Source organism: Rhinatrema bivittatum, chromosome 1, assembly GCF_901001135.1.
Source record: "Rhinatrema bivittatum chromosome 1, aRhiBiv1.1, whole genome shotgun sequence".
Taxonomy (NCBI): domain Eukaryota; kingdom Metazoa; phylum Chordata; class Amphibia; order Gymnophiona; family Rhinatrematidae; genus Rhinatrema; species Rhinatrema bivittatum.
In genome coordinates, this window is record NC_042615.1 from 222,724,104 (window position 1) to 222,744,476 (window position 20,373).

At 41.0% G+C, this 20,373-nt stretch overlaps 1 protein-coding gene across 2 annotated transcripts in view; it reads right to left on the bottom strand.

Moving 5' to 3' along the window:
• The window catches only part of GRK4 (G protein-coupled receptor kinase 4), a 329,347-nt gene that overhangs the window by 57,414 nt on the left and 251,560 nt on the right, over nucleotides 1–20,373 (bottom strand). For both annotated transcript variants that reach the window (XM_029592025.1, XM_029592029.1), the window contains exon 9: nucleotides 2,765–2,955. In XM_029592025.1, the coding sequence (XP_029447885.1) occupies nucleotides 2,765–2,955 (191 nt within the window). The remainder of the gene's footprint in view (nucleotides 1–2,764; nucleotides 2,956–20,373) is intronic.

The following is a 20,373-nucleotide window of genomic DNA, read 5'->3' on the forward strand; positions in this document are numbered from 1 at the left end:
GAGGATGGACCACCAGGGGAACTGGCGTTTGGCTCGTACCCCCGTCACCGCCAATCAAAAGCCAGTGGACGGGGCCTGCTGGGGAGCTGGTTGGGCCCTCGAAACTCGCTGCTGCTGGCCATGACCTCTGGGGCTGGACAGAGATGGGTGGGCACGGGCAGCTGGAGGAAAGTACTTCCTTGGCTGGAAGAAGGGCTTGCGAGAGCCCGGCGTGGCGGACTTCCTAGTGGCAGAGGGGCCTTCATAGTGGTTGGCGGAGAGCTGCTGAAGAGTATCAAGTTGATCTTTCAGCTGCTCCATTACCTCCTTCATCTTATTCCCAAACAAGTTCTCGCCTGTACAGGGGAGGTCCGCAAGCCTGTCCTGAACCTCTGGTCAGAGACCGGAGGCTCTGAGCCAAGCTAACCATCTGGCGGCTAGGCAGGCTGTGGTCTCAAAAACATCATAGGTAGACCTGACCTCATGTCTACCTGCATCAAGCCCCAGCATGGCAATGGCCGAAAGGGACTCCTGCTGTTGTTGGGGGGAGGCCCTCCGCAAACTCCTGGACTTTCTTCCACAGGGTGCAGTTTTATTGGGTCATGTATAGATGGTAGGCCGCAATGCGTTAGTTTTCCGTGCTGGGCTTCATTAGATGATATCACCCACATGTGAGGACTACCATCCTGCTTGTCCTAGGAAAAATCAAGATATTCAATATCACAGAATGGGACATCCATCATTGTGACAAGTATGGTGCATGTATGGAGGTTTGTGTGGAAGAAGCTTTTCCTATCTCCCTATGTCTCAGGTTTTATTAAGTTAAGGGATAATATATCCTGTCAAGGCATATACATGCTAGATTCCAAGAGCTGGCTGTTCAGGGGTTCCAGACCATATCTCATTTTTTGAATTCTGATGAAACTCAGCTCAAATCATTTCTGGAATGTAATCAAACAATGTCTTTGGTTAATTTGGATCAATTTCTTTATTTACAAATTCAACATTATGTAACAATTTTATTGAAAGCCACATTCTTGCAGTTAACATACAAGTACTTTAAAAGCTTACTATACATTTATGGGAAGAAACATTTTTAACTGTCCATGTTATATAGCTAACTTCATTCAGTCTCTGAATATCGACTGCTGGATTTGGTAAAATCGTGGCAGAAAGATTTTCAATGTGTCCTATCTGTCAAGGACATGAAAGATAGTTTTCACTTTTTATCCAAAGGTGCTCAGAATGTGCTTGTTAGAAAGCTTCAATTTCGAATACTACAGAGAGTTGTAGTAGCTCCAAGACATGCATGCAGGACAGGTCTTTTAACCTCTGACACCTGTGTAAAATATTTGCAAGAGAAAGCCACTTTTTTCACTGTATCTGGATTGTAAAGAGATTCTATTATTTTGGCGACTGGTGATTGGAGAGTTGTTGGGTATGACCACGTACCATGTTCCCATGACTAGACCGTTCTTTCTATTGGGAATAAATGTGGATCGTGCATTTCTTAAGCACTCTCAAACTCTTTTTATATAAAGCCGCCTTGGTGGCCAAACGTATTTTGCTATATTGGTTAAAAGATAGTTTATGTCATTTGGAGTGAGGGTACTATTAAGCTAGGGTGAGAGAACATTGTAGAAATCTCATGTTTGTGAGACTTTCCTCACGCCAAATGATGTCAAATATTCACAGAGGTGTACAGTGCTGTTCGTACTTCTAACTCTGCATGTAAAACTAGCCCCTACACCCTAAACCACACCAAAACTTCAACTCGAGTTATTAGCTGACCCTCCTATAGTGATATAAATACTTGAATACTGTGAAGGCCTCCCCAGAGACTCTCTCTCTCTCTCTATTCTCCACTCCTCTCCCCAGCCTGGAAATAGCCGAAATGCAATTTGCAATCTTTTTCGCAAATTGCAATATGACCATTGCAGGCATTTCGCACAGCTTAATGCCAGGAAAAAAAGGTGCAGTTATTTCCAGCATTAAAAGTGTGCGATAGCTAGCATTACGCTATTGCACAGTGTGAAAATGCCCTTAATTTTAAATAATCTCACCCAAACCAGCCCCTATGAAACATTTCCGTTCACGCAATGCTTTCACTGTAGCGAGAGATCAGGATTAATCTAGGCCTGATTTGGTGTGCAGTGAAACAGACTTCAATATATACCTGAAGCATGTCTTTTATCACCTGTCTCACCAGCAACCACAAAGTGCTGCAAATCTGACTTAATTTATATCCCTGGGTGACTAATTTCTCTTAACTCAACCAGTTCTGAGGAAATCACCAAAATTAGTCTTTCTGTAAAGAAATGAGCAAAGATCTCAAATAACCATAGGGCAAGTGTAATTTTAACAAAGGACACGTAATTTTTTCTATCCAAAATCACAACACTATTTCTGAAAGCCACTGGATAATCTGTGTACTCATCACTAACAAAATGGCTATCAATAAAACTTAATAAAACCTTGGAAGACAATTTTATTGCACCCATATGTTGCTGTATTCCTCAGTATCACACAACATAAAAAGGCAACAAGTCTACCAGGATAATGAAATTAAAGAGAACTGTGTATATCTTAGACTTATGAAATTACCTAAGACAGACACAGTGAAAAATCACAAATCCTTTATTTGCTTGGACTTCTTAAAAATAAAGACTAACCTTCAAGAAAATCTAAAAAAAATCTTTGCAACCAACAGTTAAGCATCATTCTGCAAAGTAAAACGCTGAAAAGATCAGGAAGCCCAGTTGTAAAGCTTTGAATTAACTCTTACCTGTAAACAATTCGCTCTCTTTGCAGATCCTCTAAACCACAGCAGATCTCTGCAGCGTAGAAAACAGCTCTCTCTTCATCAAAGCCAGGGTTCCCCATGTTGTAAATGTGAAATTTCAAATCCCCTCCATTCATAATTGTTAATACTAGACAAAGGGCATCTTTTGTTTCATATGTGTAGGCTAAACTAACCTAAAAGACAAAAAGTAGAAAAATAGAGGTTCTCATTTAATCCGCTTCTGTTTTATTTCTTCAGATGTTTATAACAATTCTGGGAGGAATGGACGGCGCATTTATGGTTTTCTTGGGGACATGGAGTCCCAGCCATTACCCAATACTGACAACTACTGGGTGGCATAAGACTTTGGTACACCGAGCTCTGCAGAAAGCTACAGTCCATGGCCTGCAGCATGGGGACTGTTGCTGTAATGGCTCAGCTAGATGCAAATGAGAGTTTGATTAAAATTGGAGTAAAACTGCAGGAACTGGTGAATGAAGTTGAAAAGAAAGAGGCAAAATATCACAAGTTAATTACAAACAGAAAACAGTGGTATACAATGGACAAATATATAATGAATTAATGTATAATTTGAAAAATAGATATAATCAAAATATTAAAAAATATAATTAAAATAAGAAAATGTTATACAATAAATAAAATGTACTATACAAATTCTCAATGACTGTTGCATTAATGACTCAGGTAAATAAGAACAGACAAGATAGCACACAAATGTTTTTTAAAAACTCAATTTAATATCATAAAACAAAAGTCATTATACAAATGATCAAAATACAGAAGGTAAAAATACATATTACATTATTTAAAAAAAAACCCAGTTACATAAAGGCCTAACATGCCCATGTTTCAGCCAACTTTATCAGCGATATGAACCCTGCAAATACGACAATTCAAAAGTCCTTTTTAAAATGCCTATAAAACATAAGGCATAATGGTAAGTGTCATCAAATATTGTAAGATAAAAAATGAATAAAGTTGTACATAATATATAAAGTTAATATATAAAAATATTATTTTATCCCATGTTGCACAATTATCAAAATTTTTTCTTTTAAAATTACACATGGATGTTGCAAAAATAAGAGAAAATACGGATAAAAAAAACCATATCCTGTGCAAGTAGAGAGGAGAAGGCAGCAAGGGCAACTGCTTTTCTGACTTGTAGCCCCCTATATTAAAATTAAGCTCATTAAAAAATATGATATAAAAGAAAAATAAAAAAGTGCAATAATATAAAATGTCATATTAAAAGAAAAATAATTTTTAATCTTATATATATATATATATATAAATTAGAGGTAGTTGTGTTCTGATATTTTAAATGGTGGCATAAATGCACCGTTTACAGACAACAAGCATATTTCTTACTAAAGAAAAAAAGAAAATTTTAATGCTAGAAACATTGCTATAAACTCTATGAGCCCGATTTTAAAAAGCATTTACATGCGTAAAACTGGGTTTTACTTGAGTAAATTCACTTTACTTGAGTACGTGGGCTTTTGAAAATTGCTACAATAGTCGTTAAATTTACATATGTAAACTCTTATAAAAATTCATCTGCATGCATATAGGAAAGAAAAAAAATGTGTGGAAAACAGGACAGGGGAAGAGAAAGAAAAAAAGGGGGCATTATTTAATACTGGATTCTTTTGGATTAAGGTTGTTTTAGATTAAGGCTTCCTTTTTATTTTTTCATTTTTCTCAAATATATGATGGCTAGATAGATGGTGCAATATGCCATTATCAGGATGATGCAGATGGCTGAGTTTTAAAACTGCGCAATAAAACTCAGCACACAAGTTCTCTAACGCACAAGCAACTTTAAAAAAAAAATATATATATATATATTCCTGATGCAGTGAGTTAATGTTATTCTAATGTAATCAGGAGTTAAAATGTGTGGATACCCAATTAAAATGTGTATTCAGGGAGATCACGTGATGTGATGAGCCTAGCAGATGGCTTTCTCTAGGCTCCGGGTACCGACCCCACCATTCATCAACATCTGAGTTCTTAGAACTTACCCCAACAACAATTTCGCTACTCTGGGCAAGGACATATGTCCATTGTTCATTTCATGCAAAAAACGCCGCCCGGAATGGCTTCAAGGAGCAACAAGAAGGACAAAGAGAAACCGCGCAGGGTTGAACCCAAAATGGCGACCGGACTCGAATCAGCCGGGGGGACACCAGCGCTATCTATCTCCCTGGCAGACATAAAAGACACAGTTCGAGCCGCGCTGGATGAAAAATTAAGTGAAAAATTGGCGGGTATTGAAGAGAGGCTGACAGAGGTATGTACTGCTTTGACAGAGATCACCCCCCGATTAGACACAGCGGAAGGCCGTATAGCCATTGTAGAAGATGATGTAAACTGTAACCTAACAAAAATCATAGCGCAAGAAAAAAAAAATCTGCGCATTGGAAAACAAGCTCGACGACCTTGAGAACCGCGATCGGAGGGGAAATCTCTGGTTCATGGGATTCCCTGAAACAGTAGCAGACCACGAGTTATGCTCATTACTTGAAAAATGGCTGCCGGAAGAATTTGGCCTCCCGGCCTTGCAAGGCAATCTCGTTGTTGAACGTGCACACCGTTTAGGGGCGAAAGTAGACAGTAAAATGTGTATTCATCACAAGCTGAATGCTCATTTTAACTCGGTGGGGGGGGGGGGGAGGGGAAGGGAAGGGTAGCTGCCACCAAGCACTGGTGCATCTCACACTTGCCTGCAGCTTGCTAGAAATAACAGGGTATACCATTTTTTTGGTCAGGTGTTGTCTTCTGATCATATCAATTAATTTCAATATCTTCTTGCCAAATATGCTATTTTAAGTGACTCACATTCTGCAGTGATGGATTTTAGCTAACAGTGCCCCCTAGGTACTGCTAGTGCTGATACCAGCATAGCCCCAACTCACTTCTGGACCTCTGGAACCCTTCTCTTTACTCCCCCTACTGTTCGCTTGGCTGACTTAGTCCCCATGCTTGCTATAGTCTGATGATACCATCATTGCTGCAGAGTCCCTGAAATGCAGGGGCAGTGGGATAGAAGCTTTCAGAGATCTGGGGAGGAGGAGGATGAAGGGGACAGGAACTTAGCTGCAGGTTGCTGTTGGTTACTAAATGCCCTAGCCCTGCCTGTGAGGACAGCAGCTGTGTGGAGCCAAACTTGTACACAGGTACCACAAACTGATCATTTTAAAGGAAACTTATCTAGCACTAGAAACTTTACTCCACTTCTGAACAGGAGTAAAATTTCCAGCGCTAGGAAAATTGGAATTATTCCAGCACACCTATCTGCACTGGGAGGAAATAGCTGATGTCCTCTTTAGCATGGAATTTCCATGTGAGGGCACTAACCTAAATGCAGAGTTTTATAAGTACATTTCATGTACCTAAATCTCTTTACTGTATCAGCAGTAAGGTGTAAGTGCACAAAATTTGTGCGCACAACTTTGATAAAAACAGGGCTGGTGCAAGGGGATAGGCACCCTAAGCACCGTCTTCCCATCCCATTCCGCAAGACCGCTCCTACCTTATTCTCTGTTTTCTGGGCCTTGAGCAGTGTGTGGCCCGCCAAATCTCCACTGATCTTTGCCACCCGCACTCACGGCCCCACATGGCTCGTGCCCTAAGCCCAGGCCTAGTGCTTCCGCCGGCCCTGTGTAAAACTGTGTTCTGCTGAACACATCTTATTACATCAGCCTGCTTGTGGGGTATGCTACATAACCAGTCTCAGTTCACCCCCCCTTTTCTTCCTCTTCTTCTCCATCCCTTTGTTTTTCCCTCCTCACTCTCCCTCTCCTTCCCCTTTCTTTTCTTCTTTCCTTTTTCCCCTTTCCCCCCCCCATACATTTTGCATTCTTTCCTACATGTAGAGAGATAATGTTGCTAACATTAAGATTTTCTCTTTTCTTCTTTGTTAAGAAATATACAAGTGATCAGTAACTGGTGCACCTGTGCCATTGTTTAAGATATGAGGACCTGACCATCTCTGATATTTATATATGAAGTTGTCCTATCAAACAAGGTATGTTTTAAATGACTATTTTTTATATTTTTTTAAATTGTATATTTAAACAAATTTCATCTTTTAATTCATGACCTTAGTTTATATTACACTTTAAGTTCTTTTATATAGATATCTCAATTTTCATGAAGTTATTTTCAATATACTGTAGGTACCACAAGTCAATGAAGCAGAATTTCTCTCGCACCTTCTCCTTTCCTCTTGCACAAGTTATATTTTTGTTATAATTGTACATTTTTTTGTCATTTTTACAATGTTTATAGACTAATTTTAAAAAATGTCTGAAATGTATTTTGCAGTAGGAGAAATTAATATGTTTATATTAATTTAATATTTATGTATTTTATTTTTATTTTAAATTGACTTTTTCCATATCTGTTTTGCAGGCATTTAAAAAAAAAAAAAAAAAAAAGAATTTTGAATTGTCATAGTTGCATAATTCATATCCTTGATGCAGGCAGCTAGCTTAAACATGGCCATGTCAGATCTTTGATTATGTAAGATTATTATGTAATATATATTTTTACCTTCTGCAATTTTATCCTATGTACAAAGTCCTTTCTTTGTGATACTAAATTGAGTTTTTAAAAAAATGTTGCATGCCATTTTGTATTCTATTTCTATTTACCTCGAACTAATAATCTAACAATCATTAACCATTTTATGGTATTTTTAATTATATATATATATTTAGGGTCTTTCATTTTAAACTATTTTTAACTCATAAATTGTAGGATTTTTCCAAAAGGTAACAATTGGTTTAAACTAATATTCATCCTAATTTTAAGCTTATTAAAAGCTGCCCCAGAACTACAAATGCAATGTTTCAATTGCTGGAAGCCACTGTGGGCCAAAGCACATGTGTTTCAAGTGCCACCCATGCCATGTTTTGAGGCCCACCTCCTTACCCCTAAGCAACCAAAGTGCCTGCTGCCTGGTGGTATAAATCCATTTGAAGTAGGCCCTGTCCATCAGAAGCACTTTCCGGCAGGCTTCCTGGCCCTGCACAAAAGCAGACATGTAGTGCTGAAGAGCACAGGAGCCTCAGTAAGCATGCTACTGAAGTAGAGAGGAGACGCCTGAAGCCATCACTGGTAAGAATAAATGCTGTTGAAGTGTAGAGCTGGGGGGAGAGGGAGATTCTCTCTCTCCTCCACCACATCTTGCCAAGAGATAGAGACAGAGAGGGACATGCTATGCAGGGGATGGGGGTAGAGATGGGGATGCTGCTGAGTAGGTGGGGGGAAAAATTTGCTTAATATTTTATTGTCCTGGCTTTTGACCACCAAGATAAACTTCGATATTTACCTTGAAAAATGAGTCATTTTTTCAACTGATTTTCTCTTGGTTTTGTTCTTAATATAATAAACCTTGATAAATTCCCATGAAAAATAAAAACCAAAAATGAAAGTCCCTATTATATTTACTGCCTTATTTATTTTATTTTTTATATTAACTAAGTTATATTAAAGATTGTAAAACAAAATTATCAATGAAATCACACATAAAAACCTAATAAAAGTTGATTATTTCAAGTGGCATATGTTGTGGTGTATGAAGCATCTACTTGAATTTAAGGACTTTCAAACAATTCTTCAAATGCGGCTATTTTCAGAGTGATTATAATGGGGGCAATATTCAGCTGCTGAGCAGTTTGGCTAGTTAACCGGATACACATATCTAGCTAACTAGCAGGGTATATTCATCAGCGGGATTGTGCAGCTGAATATACCCGGCTATCTTAAAATTAGCCAATTATGTATAACCGGCTAACTTTAGGACAGCCCTATGACCCAAACTGATTTAGCTGGATAAATTAACCAGCTAAGTCTGAATATCGGAGTTAGCTGATTAAATTATCTGGCTAATTCTGCTCCTTCCCAGAATGCCTCCTGCCTGCCACCGGAACACCCTTGAGTTATATGGCTAAATTTTGACAGTTTGCTATCAGACCTCTCAGATAGCATCCTGGCCTGCTTCCTTTTCACTAGATGTCGGGAGGTCCCACCACTTGTGGCTCAGGTCTTTCACACTGCGGTTGTTGTGAAAGACTACATTGAGCCTGTGGCAAATCCTCTCACACTATCTTCTTCCTGTAGGACCTCCTTTTCCTGGACAGAGGGCCATACGGGAGATGCTGGATCCTCATGAACTGACAGGCAAGGTGGTCCACCTCCCTAGGTAGGAAGTTGGGTTTCCTCTCAAGTGCTTCACTCCTTTGGTACATAGTACAACTAGGAAGACATGCACTGGGAGCCAACCCTTTATACCCACATACATGTGTAAATTGCGCATACCTGTGTGTATAAAGGTGGGGAGACAGATGCATGTGTTACCTGTGTATATAATTAAAATAGCTAACAAATACATGTATAGTTATTACTTACGTATAACAGTAACATTTGTGCATATACTCTAAAAGCTGTGGTACATGTGTATATTATACACACATACAAACCGTGCACTTTTCCACTTCTGAGTGTAGTGGGCCTACACAAGGGATAACAGCATAATCTTTCTGCTTAGGGACTTCAGTATCCAGGCCAGTATTTCTCTATATAGATGCTATATGGATAAGACGTGGACTGGACCTGCAAGTCCCTGATGCAATGGAGCCAGCTACTATTACACCTCCGAAAAGTTTATATTGAATGTTAGGATAGCATAGAATGTATGCATGAAAACATCATCAAAGGACTACATAAGAACATAAGATATGCCAACATTGTAACCTAACATTGTATAAGTACAGCAAGGGTTATTTTTCCCTAATATGCATCACTTTGCACTTGTCCACATTAAATTTCATCTGCCATTTGGAAGCCCAATCTTCCAGTCTCACGAGGTCCTCCTGCAATTCATCACAATCCGCTTGAGATTTAACTACTCTGTATAAATTTGTGTCATCGCAAATTTGATCACTTTACTCGTTGTACCCCTTTCCAGATCATTTATAAATATATTAAAAAGCACCGGTCCAAGTACAGATCCCTGAGGCACTCCACTGTTTGCCTTTTTCCACTGTGAAAACTGACCATTTAATCCCACTCTGTTGCCTGTCTTTTAACTAATTTGCAATCCACAAAAAGACATCACCTCCTATCCCATGACTTTTTAGTTTTCTTAGAAGTCTCTCTTGCAGGACTTTGTCGAACGCCTTCGGGAAATCCAAATACACCACATCTACCGGTTTACCTTTGTCCACATGTCTATTCACCCCTTTAAAAAACTGTAAGAGATTTGTGAGGCAAGACTTCCCTTGGGTAAATCCATGTTGGCTGTGTCCCATCAAACCATGTCTATCTAAATGTTTTGTGATTTTATTCTTTATAACAGTTTCTACGATTTTTCCCAGCACTGAAGTCAGACTCACTAGTCTATAGTTTACCGGATCACCCCAGATCCCTTTTTAAATATAGGGGTTACATTGGCCATCTTTCAATCTTTAGGTATAATGAATGATTTTAATGACAGGTTACAAATTTTTACTAATAGGTCTGAAATTTCATTTTTTAGTTCTTTCAGAACCCTGGGGTATATACCATCTGGTCCAGGTGATTTACTACTCTTCAGTTTGTCAATCAGGCCTACCATATCTTCCAGGTTCACTGAGATTTGTTCAGTTGATCTGAATTAACCATGAAAACCTTCTCCAGAATGGGTCTCTCTCCAATATCCACTTCAGTAAACACTGAAGCAAAGAAATAATTTAATCTTTCCGTGATGGCCTTATCTTCTCTAAGTGCCCCTTTAACCCCTTGATCATCCAACGGTCCAACTGACTCCCTTTCAGGCCTTCTGCTTCGGATATATTTTTTAAAAATTTTTTATTGTGAGTTTTTGCCTCTATGGCCAACTTCTTTTCAAATTTTCTCTTAGACTGTCTTATCAATGTCTTCCATTTAACTTACCAATGCTTATGCTTTATCCTATTTTCTTCTGATGTATCCTTCCAATTTGTGAATGAAAATCTTTTGGCTATAATAGCCTCTGTCACCTCACCTTTTAACCATGCCGGTAATCGTTTTGCCTTCCTTCCACCTTTTTTTTTTAAATATCTTTATTAGTTTTAATAGCATATGGTAGTACAACAGCACATCTATATGGTATGCAAACATTTCAGAAGGAACCGTCAGATAACAAAATGTAATGAACACATATAACATGGAACCATAGCTATTTCAGAAATCTCCCTTAGGCTATCCTACCCTCCTATTCATCACCCTTTCCCCCCTCTCTCCTGTCCTCCCCCCCCCCAGATCCCCCCCCCCCACATCCTTCCTGATTGTTCTTGGATAGAATAGATTAACAGTATACAATATATATTAACAATATACAATTCTATACATTAGAAATATATAATACTATATACCAACAACATACAATACCATGTCGCACCGGGGTACTACAGTGGACTATGCTGCTATTTGGCTCATCCATGTTTGCCTATTTGAAAATCAGCAATGTCCCGACTCCTTTCATTCGTACCGTTAATGCAATAAAGACTTAAATCTATCCTTAATGTCATCTGATTGGTGGTTTATGAATGGATTCCAGATCTCTTTTGTAGTTTCCAGTCATTGTCCCCTATCTTGTTTGGCTGTTATGATCTCGAAAGTAGCCATCTTGAGCATTTTTATTGGACCAGCAATGAAAATCTGGTGCTTTCTCCGAAAGCCATTGGGAAAGTATTGTCTGTTTGGCTAACAAAGCAGCTTTGTCCAGGAAAAGTTTGTGGGATCTCTTAAACTTTGAAAGTCCTCCCTCATATTGTCCAAACAACCATACCTTTTGGTCAGTCGGCATTAAGAGAGAGTATAACACTGCACATAATGATATTATTTTGGACCAAAGCTGATAAGTGAGAGGGCAGTACCAGAAACAATGGAGGTAATATCCATCCGAAAGATTGCACTTTATACACATTGCTGAGGAACATAATTTCATCTGATGGGCAATAGTGGGAGGGTAGTAAAGTTGCCAGACAAATCTTTCAAATTTGAGTTGACAGATATTCTGCACATATTCCGTATATAATATTTGACCTCACTGTCTTGGCCTCCCGTTGGAATAAGGATGGTGATTTTGTTCTTACTCCAGTAATATTACAGAGGTGCTTCCGCCGCACAGCCAGGATCTCGCTTAACCAATACTATCGGGAGTTACAATATAAATTTTTGAGCCAGGCGTATGTGTCCCCTCAAATAGCATTTCATTTAAAACTTGCGCCAAACACTGGCTGCTCCCGCTGTGGCCATAGCCTTGGTACTTTATCACATGCCTTCTGGGCTTGTCCACCGATACAACGATTCTGGCACCTCATTGCGGATTATCTGGCAGATTTGCTGGACATAGCCTTTCCTGTTACACCATTATGGTTGTTATTTGGCTGTATTTCACCAATTCGAATCCGAGATCCTGGCTCGCGGATGTTCCTGGCCAAAGCTTGTCTTGTAGGGAAAAGAATTATCCTATCTGGATGGCGGACGACGGATGACCCATCCTTTTGGGCCTGGAGAAATAGCTTACATTTGATGATGAACATGGAAAATATAGCATCTCGGCACTCTCCCAGCGACAGGAAGCGTTTCCTTTCAGTGTGGCAACTGTATATCCAAACTCTCCCACATCGCATTCGCAGTCTTCTTCTCAATGCTTGAGTGATGAGAACTTTGTTTTGTCTACATCCTGGTTTGTGTGGACCGTTACGTGAATTCGGACTTGATGCTATCAGATTGCACTTGTCGGGGGGGGGGGGGGAAGGGGGGGAATTGGGGATTATCCTTTATGAGTGGTAATTGCTGTATGTATGCTTGAGATGGGTACAGAACCACCCCATCTCAGGAGTGTTACTCTGATGTTATTGTTCAAAACCAATAAAAACCGTTCAAACATAATATTTGACCTCTAGTTCAGAGAGTGCTATCTGGGGGTAAGATGCCCATCGAGCTACAATCTCTGAGTAGTTTCTGTCGGGAGAACTCTCCCGTAATACTTTTGCCAGTTGAGAACATGGTGTCTTACCAATTTGTGTAGCGGAAAATAAATTTAGTAGAATCTTGGTTTTCATGCCCAGTAGTTTATGCATGCCCACCGCCGTAATATAATGCCTAAGTTGCAAGTAGGCATAAAAATCAGAGCTAGGCAATTTGTATTTGTCCCGCAACTCCTGGAAGGGTATCGAGAACTTAGATACTAGTGAGAACCTGGTTGATAGAGACCAGTCCTTTACGTTCCCAATTACGGAAAACCTCCGATTCCATTCCCGGGGCAAATTGCAGGTTCCCCTGAATAGGCATTAATGGTGTTAAGGTAGAACTCAACCCAAAAACTTTACATATGAATGCCCAAGTTTTCCATCCCGATTCCAAGACTAAATATCCCCTGTAATTGACCGGTATAAAGGAGAGTGGGATTTGAACCGGTGCGTCAAGCCTATGTCCCGGAAACCATGTCTGTAGCTGTGAGTAGGGTGAACAGAAATTTGTGCCTGAAAACCAGTCTTTTAAATGTCTCATCATACATACAACATTATAGCTCCTAAAATCCGGACATGCCAAACCCCCCTCATGAGAGGCTGAACATAACCAGCGTAAGGCCAGTCTGGATCCCCTCCCATTCCATAGAAAAAGCCATAAAAGTTTGTTTATGGTCTGTATATCCTTGTTTTGTAACCAAATTGGGAGCATTTGGAGGGTGTAGAGCCACCTGGGAAGTTCACACATTTTGAAAAGATGGATTCTATCCGTGAGAGATAGAGGCAAAGACACCCATTGACTTAGTTGAGAAGTGAGCTTCTTCAACATAGGAGTTATTACTTTGGTAAATTTTGTGATCTGGTGGTATAATTACTCCTAGCTATTTTAGGTGTGTTGTTGCTCATTTAAGCAGGAAATTTGGGGCCCAAGTCTGTTGTAGGTCACTATATACTCCCATGGCCTCTGATTTTTCTCTGTTTATCTTGAGCCCTGAGAAAATTCCAAATTCTGCCTGATGTTCCAACACTTTTGGCAAGGATTGTTGGGGATTAGTGAGAAAAATAAATACGTCATCGGCAAAGACCACAACTCAGAAGGAAGTGTGCCCCACTTCTAAGCCACTGATCTCTTCATCTGCGGCTATTTTCCTTAGTAAAGAATCTATTGAGAGTATATAGAGCAGTGGTGAAAGAGGGCAGCCCTGTCTCACCCCCCTCCCCGGGCAGAAGGCATCAGTGATGGAGCCATTGACCAGTAAGCGGGACATGGGATTCGTATAAAGAAGAGATATATACTGAACTATTTCTCCTGAAAATCCATAGTGGTCTAGGACAGAGAAAAGATAGGGCCATGATACCCTGTTGAACACTTTTTCTGAGTCAAAGCTGACCACTAAAGATGGCAGCTCGTGCCTTTTACAGTACATCATGGCTGTTATTAGTTTGACAATGTGTAGACTGACGGCTCTGCCCTTTACAAAACCCAACTGGTGGTTGGATATTGTGAGGGGGAGGGTATGGCTTATCCGGGTTGCCAGGACATTGGCTAAGAGTTTCAAATTACAATTTACTAAGGATATTGGGTGGTAAGAGGCCGCTTGTGTAAGGTCCTTCCCAGGTTTGGGAAGTACTGTGATGTATGCTTTGTTGAAGTCTTGGTGAAATTGCCCCTGAAACAGGCCTGCTTGGAAAAAACTGCATAAAGGTTCAGCGAATTGTGCTCCTAAAGTTTTATAGTAGTCATAAGAAAACCCGTCCGGACCTTGGGATTTGCCTACTTTACTTGACTTAACATGAAGAGGTTCCGCTGTTGTGATTGGCCTATTCAAGGATGTCAATTGCTGAGGTGTAAAACGTGGCAGCTGAAGGTCTTGGAAAAATGCATCCTCTGCTGATTTCCCTACTCTGTTCTCTGTGTATAATTGGGCATAAAAAGCGCGGAGCGTCTCCCCTATTTCTGCTTCCCGTGTGGCCCAGGATCCCTTAGGAGTACGCAATTTGGTAATATAGGTCTTATTTCGGTATGCTCTGACCAAGTTTGCCAAGAATTTACCGGTTTTATTGCCATATTGGTAAAATCTAAGTTTCGCAAATTGGACTTTCTTTACTGCTCTGATGTTCTACAGAGGGATTTGAATTAAACGATGCTTTGCAGATGTCAATTCCCCTTCCAGTATTAGGATTTTAACATTCAATTTCTTGTTCCTTTGCCTTAGGTACGAAATAATTTCCCCTCGCAGAACAGCTTTACTGGTATCCCAAAAAAGCCTAGGGGTGTCCTTGTGCTGTGCTTTGCTGTCACTAAACAACTGCCATTTGGAATGTAGGAATTGTTGGAGTTCAGTATCTTGTCTCAGGTATGATGGAAAGCGCCACCAGCGCATATGCCACTCTTTATCCCCTATAATCATGTCCGCCCATACCAAGGCGTGGTCAGACACTGGCCTGGCCTATACAAACATCTGTAATGAAAGGAAACATGTCCTGTGCCCCAAAAATATAATCGACATGGGATAAGGTGTTATGAGCCCTAGAGCGGTGGGTATAGTCTCTTTCCTCAGGGTGCAGTACTCGCCAGAGGTCTAGTAGCTGTAAGTCCTTACAAAATTGAGCTAGGTGTGTGTTGTGGGAACCAGGTGAGCCCTTGCTGGGTGTTTTGGTTTTATCTAAGGTAGGGTCCATTATTGTATTAAAATCCCCTGCTACTATGAGCCAGCCGTGTTGGTGGGTCATCAGCAGATTCCGGATGTCATGAAAGAATTGGGGAGATGATGCATTTGGGCCATAAATGTTACATATGGTAACCTCATTCCCTTCTAAGGTTCCTATAAGTATGATGTATCTACCAGCGGGATCGGTAACTTCCTGAACAAGGTGAAAGTTGGTATTTGTATGGAATAATATTGCCGCTCCTGTCTTTTTCCCTTGTGCCTGTGAGAAGTAAACTTGTCCCACCCATTCACGCAGCAGCTTTTTACACTCTGCATTATTCAGATGTGTCTCTTGTAGGCAAGCTACGTCCACCTTGGCTCTAAGAGCTAGTAAAATCTTTGCCCTCTTAATAGGGGTGCTCAGCCCATTGACATTTAAGCTAGCTATTCTCATAATAGCTTAACTAGTGATACAATCAATTGTACTTCCTAGTATGACATCAGCTATCTTCAGTCCATGAGCCCCCCAGCCTAGGCTCAAAGACTTATTGGTACGGGCCACTACATAGTTATACCCAGTGCCATAAAGAGACATGATATATGCAACAATTATTCTTTTATCTATCCATTTTCCGGAAAGGATCCTCGCCCCTACCCACTGTTTTCCCCTCCCCCCGTTCCCCACCCACTCTTTACCCCTTCTAAAACACATTAATGAATCACCACCTCTTAAACTGAGATGGATATGAGGTCACTCCTGAATGTGCTTAGGTACCATCCACCATAATATGTGCAACTTTATATGGAAAAAAACAAAACAAAACAATCAACTACTTAAACATTTCACTTCTTGCCCCAGTTACCATGGAGTCCACTCCAAACTCTGTATTGCTGGGTTGTACCTCCAATGCAGACGCACTGTCACCAGTCTGAAGTCACTTCTATTGACAACCCCTCTGAGCGCTATCCCTTTTCCAGCACTAAAGTTGTGCTGTCTGATGTCGTATAGGGGTCTGCGTCCGAAGTGTCGAGAAGTTAACATGCTGCTCCGGCAGGCTAATGTGTGTTGGACCAAATCACATCGCGCACAGAGGGGCTTCTCGAGGTGCGGCGATGTGCTGACATCACATGTTGTCGAAAATTTTTTTCCATTTTCGACAACATGTGATGTCAGCACATCGCCGCACCTCGAGAAGCCCCTCTGTGCGCGACGTGATTTGGTCCAACACACATTAGCCTGCCGGAGCAGCATGTTAACTTCTCGACACTTCGGACGCAGACCCCTATACGACATCAGACAGCACAACTTTAGTGCTGGAAAAGGGATAGCGCTCAGAGGGGTTGTCAATAGAAGTGACTTCAGACTGGTGACAGTGCGTCTGCATTGGAGGTACAACCCAGCAATACAGAGTTTGGAGTGGACTCCATGGTAACTGGGGCAAGAAGTGAAATGTTTAAGTAGTTGATTGTTTTGTTTTGTTTTTTTCCATATAAAGTTGCACATTCCTTGCCCTCTAGGATCAAGGAGGACACTTTTATATGGTACTTACGAATGCATAAACTTATAAACTATTGATCTTGTGCCGTTTCCTGTCCCTGAATAGGCATTGGTGGAATGTCTTTAAACCAGAGGGTAATCTTCGGATAGACTGTTTCTTTGGGAGACTTACCGTAGTTGCTCTTAAGCCCTTCGTTGAAAACTTTCACTGCTTCAACTTCTGAAAAGGCATGTACCTTCCCGCCGTGCCATATTTCTAAGGTTGCAGGGTATTGCAGTTGAAATTTAATATGCCGGTGGTAGAGCATGGAAAATATCAGGCTGAATGCTTTCCATTTTTGTGTAAGAGGAGCCGAGAAGTCCTGAAATAACCGTACAGGAGAGGTTTGGTAAGTGAATGTGGCGCACGCTCTGAAGGCTTGCAACAGTTTTTTGTTTGTAAGACCAGTTTAGTATTCTTGCAATAATCATTCTAGGTCTGGTGTCCCCTTCTTTTCTCCTACCGAGATGGTGTGCACGTTCCACCCGCAGCTTCCCTTCAGGTTCCGGCAGTGTCAATGCTTCTGGCAGCCATTGTTCTAGGAAGTTTTCCATATTTTGTTCTTCAATATTTTCAAGGAGGCCAGTAATCTGTATGTTGTTTCGCCTTGCCCTATTTTCCAGGTCATCGATTTTCTCAGTCTGTTCCTCAATTTTCTTTTCCATTGTGATGATTTTGGAGGTCAGGGAGGTATGGTCGTCCTCCAGAGTGGAGATATGGGCCTCAGCGTGTTCCATACGCGGTGGTAGGTCTGCGATAGAATTCTTAAGTTCTTGAAATTGAGTTGCTAACACCGTGAAGCGAGAATCCAGAGCTTTTAACACCGCTTCTGTGACTTGAGTTGTGAAGTCCGGTATAGGTTCCTGGATTGTCTCAGTAGGTTGAGGAGACGAAGGGCTACGTCCGGATGTCAGTGCCATTTTTGCCTGTGTTTTCCTTCGTTTTGTCTTTTTCCTTTCTTCCTCCTCTCAAGGACATACTAAGTTGTTGTTTCAGCATAAATTTGTCGATCGACATGTAATAGACCTTGCAGTCGAGAAGGAAAAGCTCTTCTTGTGCCTATCCGGATGGATTAGGGTAAATTATGGTGGATGGTGCCTAGAGCTGGGACCAGACATATCCGACTAGCTTCACCACATCACATGACCTCTCCACCTTTCTTAATGCGGGGAATACATCTAGACTGTGCTTCTAGGATGGTATTTTTTTAAATAAATGTCCACGCCCATTGCACACTTTTTACCTTTGTAGCTGCACCTTTCAGTTTTTTTCTAACTATTTTTCTCATTTTGTCAAAGTTTCCCTTTTAAAAGTTTAGCACTAGAGCCGTGGATTTACATATTGTCCCCCTTCCAGTCATTAATTCAAATTTGATCATATTATGATCACTATTGCCAAGTGGCCCCACCACCGTTGCCTCTCTTACCAAATCCTGTGCTCCACTGAGAATTAGATTTAAAATTGCTCCCTCTCATCAGTTCCTGAACCAATTACTCCTTAAAAGTGTATTTTATTCCATCCAGGAACATTATCTCTCTAGCATGCCCTGATGTTTCACTTACCCCAGTCAATATTGGGGTAGCTGAAATCTCCCATTATTACTGCACTACCAGTTTAGTTAGCTTCCCTAATTTCTCTTAGCATTTCATTGTCCGTCTCACCATTTTGGCCAGGTGGATGGTAGTATACTCCTATCACTATTCTCTTCCCCAACACACAAGGAATTTCTACCCATAAAGATTCGATAGTACATTTAGTCTCATGCAGGATCTTTATCCTGTTGGACTCTATGCCATCCTGGACTTAAAGCACCACCCCGCCAAGATGCTCCTCTTTGTCATTGTGATATAATTTGTACCCTGGTAAAACACTATCCCATTGGTTATCCTCTTTCCACCATGTCTCAGGTGCCTATTAAGTCTATGTCATCAATCACTGCTATACACTAATTCTCCCATTTTACTTCTTAGACTTCTGGCATTAGCATACAAACATTTCAAAGTGAGTTTTTTGTTTGTATTTACATTCTGCTTTTCAGTTGACAGGGATAAATTGGAATCTTTTAGCTCAGGTGAGTTTTTAATTAAAGACACTTGGACTACTTTTCTTATTATTGGAACATCTCTGTTGGGATTGCCTAACTCTAATAGTTCATTAGTATCCTTTAAAGATGCCTCCCTCCGAACCATGCACGGCAGAGAAACTGTCGGCTTTCCCCTTTGTTCTAGTTTAAAAGCTGCTCTATCTCCTTTTTAAAGGTTAGTGCCAGCAGCCTGGTTCCACCCTAGTTAAGGTGGAACCCATCCCTTTGGAAAAGACTTCCCCTTCCCCAAAAGGTTCCCCAGTTCCTCACAAAACTGAATCCGTCTTCCCTGCACCATCATCTCATCCATGTATTGAGACTCCAGAGCTCTGCCTGCCTCTGGGGATCTGCAGGTGTAACAGGAAGCATTTCAGAGAATGCTACTCTGGAGATTTTGGATTTCAGCTTTCTACCTAAGAGCCTAAAGTTGGCTTCCAGAACCTCCCTCCCACATTTTCCTGTGTCATTGGTGACTACATGTACTACGACAGCACTGTCTAAAATCTTATCTAGGTGTTGCGTGAAGAAAGCCACCTTCGCACCAGGTAGGCATATTAGGCGTGAGGACCGCTTGCTGCCAGCTGTCTACAGTCCTAATAATCAAATCACCAACTATGACGGCCGACCTAACCCTTATCTCCTTGGCAGAAGCTCTGGGAGACATCATTGGTGCGAGAGGACGATGCACCACCTGGAGAGCAGGTCCTTGCTACAGGATCCTTTCCTGCTACACCAGGTTGATGCTCTCCGATCATGAGACCTTCCTCCTCCAAGGCAGCACCAGGAATGCCAGATTGGAATTGGGACTTGGCTACTACATCCCTGAAGGTCTCATCTATATACCTCTCTGTCTGCCTCAGCTCCTCCAAGTCTGCCACTCTAGCTTCCAGAAATCTCACTCGTTCTCTATGAGACAGGAGCTCACATACAACTTCTCACCGGTGGGTAAAAAAATCATACATGTGACACTTGATGCAGAATACTGGGAGGCCATCCTCTTGCTGCTGGACTTCTTCCTTCATCTTAAATTTGTTCATTTCCTAGTTAAGTTTTAGGTTGCTATGGGTTTAGGATTGCATACAATTAGGGTCCTTTAAATGTATTAGTGTATTCACTATATATCTGTAGTGACCTACAAGGGAATGATCAAACTCCTGATAAGATGTGGGGGATTTCTGAATTTAAGTTAAAAGGCAGCTTTATTTATTTGGGTGAGAAAATGACATTTGCCTATAAATTAAACGTTGAGCTAGGGGTGGGAGGGAGGGTTGGGAAATACAAACACACAAACTTCTGTTTGTTGCCTAAC